Source organism: Nicotiana attenuata, unplaced genomic scaffold (assembly GCF_001879085.1).
Source record: "Nicotiana attenuata strain UT unplaced genomic scaffold, NIATTr2, whole genome shotgun sequence".
Lineage (NCBI taxonomy): Eukaryota > Viridiplantae > Streptophyta > Magnoliopsida > Solanales > Solanaceae > Nicotiana > Nicotiana attenuata.
In genome coordinates, this window is record NW_017673915.1 from 30,080 (window position 1) to 36,125 (window position 6,046).

Below are 6,046 nucleotides of genomic sequence, written 5' to 3' on the forward strand. Positions count from 1 at the left end.
CCTTCAAATTTTGGCTTCTTTTTCTGGGTTAAGACAATTGGGGTCTGAGAAAGTATATGCCGACCTTACTCATACCTTACGAAGGAAGAAAAGTTGTTTCTGATAAATAAAAAGATTTCTGTCATTTTTCTTTTTTCTATTGATGCTTAAAATCTCCTCTTTTTTGTCTTATTATCATTATTACTAGTAGTATTATTTGATCTATTCCTGTTTCCTTTTTTCCTTTTTTTCTCTTTTCCATTAAATTATTTGGAGTTGAAAGTTGAGAAGCAGAGACATATAAATATATGAGTAACAGGGACGATCTACATATAGTGACACACCGCTCCCTGAACCGCTGGACAAAGGCGCAAACTCACAGAAACAAACTAAACCCAAACCCAAAAAAATACAAATTAAGCACACCCTTTCCAAAGGTCAGTTACAAGAAAATTCAAACATTTCACACACATTACACATCTCTCTTCTGGGTTTAATGTTCTTGTTCTTTTTGATACATTTTTGGTAAATCTTTCTTCCTTTTTTGTATTTAAATTTAAATTTACTGTGAATTCATTTGGTTCGTTATTGGTTCTTGCATTGGAAATTTTTTGTTTTAATGCAAGGTAAATTCTGGGTTTAGATCCACATAGGGTCTCAACAGTGTTTCTTTAAGCAAATGTGGTTTTAAAGGATGAGTGCTTTTGGGTATAAATACCTTGGCTTAACCGGTAAAGTTGCCGCTAACGAGTTTGAGCTCGAGCTCGAACTGTTGAAACAGCCTCTTGCATCTTGCAGATATGCCGGGAATAATAGACCTTGTGATCCGGCCCTTCCCGGGACCCGTGCATAGAGAGAGCTTAGTGCACCGGGCTGCCCTTTAATGAGGTTTTAGCTATAGTTTTGGTAGGTGTAAGAATTTGGAAGGAGTTAAGGAATGTGGAGTCTTGAAATGGGTTTATGAGGTGAAATTGTGATTTTTCAGCTGACTCCACATTTCAGTTGAAGAATCAAATGAAGTTCTGGAGTCTTGGAAAGACCTTTTCCATTAGTTAGATAAGATTATTCAGATTTTAGAGTTTGACTTAGAGGTGTAATTTTGTTTTTTCTACGTTTTAGCTGGTACTCCCTCGGTCCCAAGTTGTTTGGCTTTTTTTTTTGTTTGCTTAGTGAGGATAAAGTTGAAGGGAGCCTTGGCGTAACCAGTAAAGTTGCTGCCATGTGACCAGGAGGTCACGGGTTCAAGCCGTGGAAACAGCCTCTTGCAGAAATGAAGTGTAAGGCTGCGTATAATAGACCCTTGTGGTTCGGCCCTTCCCCGAACCCCGCGCATAGTGGGAGCTTAGTGCACCGGGCTGCCCTTAGTGAGGATAAATTTAGTCAGTATTTTGAGCTAAAATGATACTCCATCAAAGTGGCAAAAGACACACTTTAGACTGTTACTGAGCTTAGTGTCACTTCTGGGAAGTGGAATATGCGAAATATTTTGGGACGGATTAATTAGTTAGCACTTATAAAATATTTGTTGGCTACTATCATACATTCAGCACTGATTATGTTCAGAAGAAATATGTGGTTGTTCTTGTTCTTGTATCCCTAATGTATATTGCTTGTTGTAAGGACTTATGTGTTTCTAACTTTCAAAATAGTTACTCATTTCCATTGAAATGCATGTAAAAGATTCTATCTTTTCTCCAGTCACTATTATCTAGAACCTCCTTAACAAACAGGGGCAGATATAGTATGGAAATATTAGGTTATAGAAAATATTAGGTTCATCCAAACCTGGTAGCTTTAGTTCAGACCCTGTATATGTGTTAAGATGCACTAAGTAAGTTATGAAAGATTTCAAATTCAGTAAATCAAATGAGTTGTGCTTGATTTTCGAACTCGATCCCATAAAGTTCAGACACAAACTGTTGACTCGTTGGAGTTCTTGGTTTTCTTGCTAGCTTGTATAGGAGTCTGTAGGTACTTATTTGCATATGTAGGTATATATGGATGCTTTCTGCGTATAAGTTGAGGTAGATATTCATACATGTAAATGGATTTGATAACTTAGAGTGAGGAAAGGGTTCTGGTGTTATCATTTGAGGTATCGACTTTCCTTTCTTGAGCTATAGTACTAGTACTGGTATCTTTAGGTTCCTTTTGCTTATTTAATTGTTGAGGAACAAAAAGATTTTGCCTCTTTTCCCATTTCATGATTGTGGGGTTACCTTTTCATGTTGCCTAAACTGTAGTCTCCATCTTTATTTTGCTGTAAAAGGCTCTATTATTACCACCCTATGTTCGTTAAAAAGTTCTACATTAAAATCATTTTGTGTCAAACACATAATGACAGTGACGAGATGTTGATTAATCTTCCGTGAGACTGTGACTAGTTCGAAATTTGGCTATCGTGAGGAGATGCTCAGACTCCAAGGCAGCTCAATGCTCAGATTCTGGAATTTTGGGGTTGGGGTATTCCCTTAGTTAAAGACATGAGCAAGTTTAACAATGGATAACATAGTCCTTAGAGAAAGTTTGGTTTATTTTGATGAAATGTCTTTGTCCTGACTATAAAATATACGGATAGAAGGATATTAATGATCAAATATTACATAAAGTGCATCAGAGTTTTTTCTTTTTGATTTCGTCCATCGATAATTATGACGGCAAGCCTTATGTGTTTGTTATATGGGTATCTTAAATTCATTATGTGCACAATTTAGCGGCTTCAAAGTGCAAAGTAAGACAAATGTAGCTCCAAGCCTCCAACTGCAAAGTTCAAAGTGTGCTTTGCTAGATCTCTGTTTGCTATAGTTATTTTCTAAAGGACCATTTCAGTTTAATGCATGCACTTGCTTATTCAGTAATCAGTGTGCATAGATTGATTAAAACATTAGATGGATCAAGAAATTTTTTTAGCATAAATGTATGGGAGGAAGCAAATTTTCTTGGTAGACAAATAACTAAATTACATGATCAATAATATGTGGTGGATCAATAGATATATTTCCATGTTTGAAGCCCGTAGTTTATTCAATGTTTTCTTATTTATTTTGCTTAATCTCAGAGATTGATGGAGCTGGAAGTTACTGATATCTGTATGGACAAGGAGCAAAATGGTAGTGCAAGTTACTGTGATGGTGCTTCTCCAGATTCAAGTTGCCTAATTGACGGTAGTCAAGATGTTCAGTCACCGAAGCTTATTATAGGGGAGCAAGAAACTGATACGCTGAATGAGAGTGTTGAAACAAAGGAGTATGAAGTGAAGGAATGCACAGCTGAAGTATCAAGACTTTGTGAAGTTGAGAGTACCAAGGAGCAATATACACGTAGCTCAAAATGTGAGACTGAATTACCTACAAAGGAGAACAAATCTGAAGTCCCAAAATTAAAAGATGATAACAAGAGGTCAAGAGCTTCAGTGAAATCGGCAACCAAATCTGCTGCTGGAAACTGCAAAACGAAGTGTACAGTTCCTCAGCCATTTGCTTTGGCAACTGAGAAGCGTGCGTCTCAAGGAACTCGTCTTGTTGGGAATGATCCAGACAATGTTAATTTTGTACATAAGTCACCTGAAGCTAATAATTCGAGAATCGCAACTACAAAACAAAACCAGGTCAGTTTTCCTATGCAGGTAATCTTCTTTTTGACCTGTTTATCTGCAAATTCTTATATCATTAAGGGGAGATGATCCATCAATAGCACTTGATCTTGGAAATGAAAACTGTGCTCATGTTCTCTTTTTGGCTAATGAGAAAGCTTCCTCTCTTCTTTTTTCCTTTTTTTTTTGATAGGTGATGAGAAATTCCTCCTAAATGTTTTACTGTTTCAGAAATGTTAATGCATAACGATTACTCTAGTGGTCTATGGATCTAACCGCCTGTTTATAACGGATTCCGTGGCTATTGTATTTGTGTCCAGGTGTCCTCACCAGTTGCAACTAGGAAGCCGCTACAACCTGATAACAAGAAGCATTCTGATGAAGAAGACTCATGCTCACTAACTTCTTGGTATCCACTTTCTCCCCCTGATTTAAGTTAATAAGGTTTGTGCTATATCATTGTGTTCCCTTGTCTTATGATGCTGCTTTGCTATTTGATAACTTATCCACAATGAGAAGTGCTATGCTACCATCAACAAAATCCAGGGCCACTGCCGCGTCAGCCCCTACATTCCGATTATCTGAACGTGCAGAGAAAAGGAAAGAGGTAGCTGTTGATTTACTGAATTGCAGAAACTGCTCATTTAGTACTATGTTTTATCGTGTTCCGGGTTTCTACTTTCTACAATGTTGCTTTTAAATGACAACAAGAATAACGATAAGGAATTTTCATTTTTTTTTCTTAAAGTAAAATGTTTAAATCTTGGTAAGTTCTTATATTGATTTTCTCTTTGCAGTTTTACTCAAAATTAGAGGAGAAACATCAAGCTATGGAGGCCCAAAAAATGCAATGGGAGGAAAGAACAAAGGTGCATCTTATTGCTGTTACCACTATTGCTTGTTATTCTAGTATAAGTGGAATACCAATGAAAGACTGAGTAAATGAATATCTTAACTTCAACTATAAATATCTTTTCTTTCATTATCTCTTACCTTCAATAATTAGGAAGAGAGAGAGGCAGCTATAAAGCAACTGAGAAAAAGTTTGATGTTTAAGGCAAGTCCAATGCCAAGCTTCTACCATGAGGGACCTCCACCAAAGACTGAACTGAAGAAGGTAATGCATTATTGTCACTGTTATGGATTGAAGAAGGTGTTCACCAAAATTTTGATCTGCACTTAATATTTCCATTGTTGTAAGTGGCCTTACGAGTGTGTGAAAATGCAGTCAAGGTTGCTCAAATGTTGATATCCTTAGCTGTCTATGGAATATAACCACCTTATAATTCTAAATTCTTATTGCTTTGAACTGCAGGCACCGCCAACACGTCCGAAATCACCGAAGTTGGGCAGAAGGAAGAGCTGCAGTGACTCAGTTGGTTTAAACAAAGGGATGGGCCCTTATGATCGAGGAACTCGCCACAGTCTTGAAGTTTACAATGAAAGTGCTGCTTTTGATTCCAGAAATAGGAAAGACCGTATAAATATTCAGAGCGGTACTGCCATTTACAAATTTAACAATGAGGCCAATCATGCAGAGGAGATAAATGAGTCATATATGACTAAGATACATGAAGAAATGAATGTGGACATAACTGTTCATTCTTGAGCCTTTTGTGAGTCTTCTAATTTAATAAGAGGAGGAACTTTTGTTTTATTTTGTTTTGCTTCTTGTTACTGCTGTTAAGGGTTGTGCATTTGACTGCTATTTAAACTGCAAAAGCTTTTTTGCAGTGATCCGTGTGGCGTTTATTTATGAAGTGTAAATTTCTGTAAGTTATTTCCATACTTGTGTAAAGTGGCTCATTTTCTTGTAATCTATCTATGAAGAAACTGGCTATCATGACCACTTTGTCTTTGTGAATTGCAATTTGAATAGTAGCATGTCTGTCAATGTTCTGCCTTAGCGATCTTAGTACTATCTATATGTCTCTTCAGTGTGGACTGGTGGTCAATGAAGTGGGATGAAAGCTATGAGAGATCAAGGTTTAAGTTCCAAAAGAGACAAGTAACGATAGGTGATCAGTGTTCTCTTCTCGTCTGTTTAAGTTTTGATGGGCAGAGTTACTCAGTACATGTGTTGGTGAGATATTGTAGGTATACAGTGGAATAGTCAAAGCACGCACACAAGCTAGCCGAGACTGTTATAAATCAAAATATAAAGTCTAGCTAGGCTTGTTGCCATATCTGGGACGGGGATGGGAGGGGTGTTCGGGCGAGTACAAAGTAAGAGGCAAGCTTTAAGATGTTCTTTAGTGGTACATAACTATTGTTTTTATCAATCAAGTAAAGAGTAATTATGAAAAATTTGTAAAGAAAAAGGAAAGATGCAAATATAGCATAAAGCACATTCTGTTGAAGTGTTCCTTTTGATAATCTTCACAAAGATGGCTTTTCAATTAGAAATATGTATGTGGAAGCAAAAGCACAAGTCAAAAAGACCAAACTTTTAGTTATGTTTGCTTTTGACATCTT

General features: G+C 36.8%; 1 protein-coding gene across 4 annotated transcripts; it reads left to right on the forward strand.

Annotated features, from left to right (window-relative positions):
- Window positions 1–261: 261 nt before the first annotated feature.
- LOC109217610 (protein WVD2-like 3) lies at window positions 262–5,452 on the forward strand. Of its 4 annotated transcripts, none has more exons than XM_019381869.1 (7): window positions 262–416; window positions 3,038–3,604; window positions 3,892–3,980; window positions 4,091–4,178; window positions 4,369–4,440; window positions 4,578–4,688; window positions 4,887–5,452. In XM_019381869.1, the coding sequence occupies exons 1-7, from the start codon at window positions 288–290 to the stop codon at window positions 5,178–5,180; spliced, it is 1,350 nt and encodes a 449-aa protein (XP_019237414.1). In that variant the 5' UTR covers window positions 262–287; the 3' UTR covers window positions 5,181–5,452. The 4 variants fall into 4 exon arrangements, with proteins under 4 accessions (XP_019237414.1, XP_019237415.1, XP_019237417.1 ...); XM_019381870.1 differs by having other exon boundaries at window positions 264–416; window positions 3,038–3,586; XM_019381872.1 differs by having other exon boundaries at window positions 362–504; window positions 3,038–3,586.
- Window positions 5,453–6,046: the final 594 nt, after the last annotated feature.

Bases quoted from the DNA above. Each gene is read 5' to 3' on its own strand.
- LOC109217610 (XM_019381869.1), top strand. From the start codon at position 288: ATGAGTAACAGGGACGATCTACATATAGTGACACACCGCTCCCTGAAC. The intron at 3,981-4,090 runs GTATCCACTTTC...CACAATGAGAAG, and splicing joins TCATGCTCACTAACTTCTTG to TGCTATGCTACCATCAACAA. The intron at 4,689-4,886 runs GTAATGCATTAT...TTTGAACTGCAG, and splicing joins CAAAGACTGAACTGAAGAAG to GCACCGCCAACACGTCCGAA.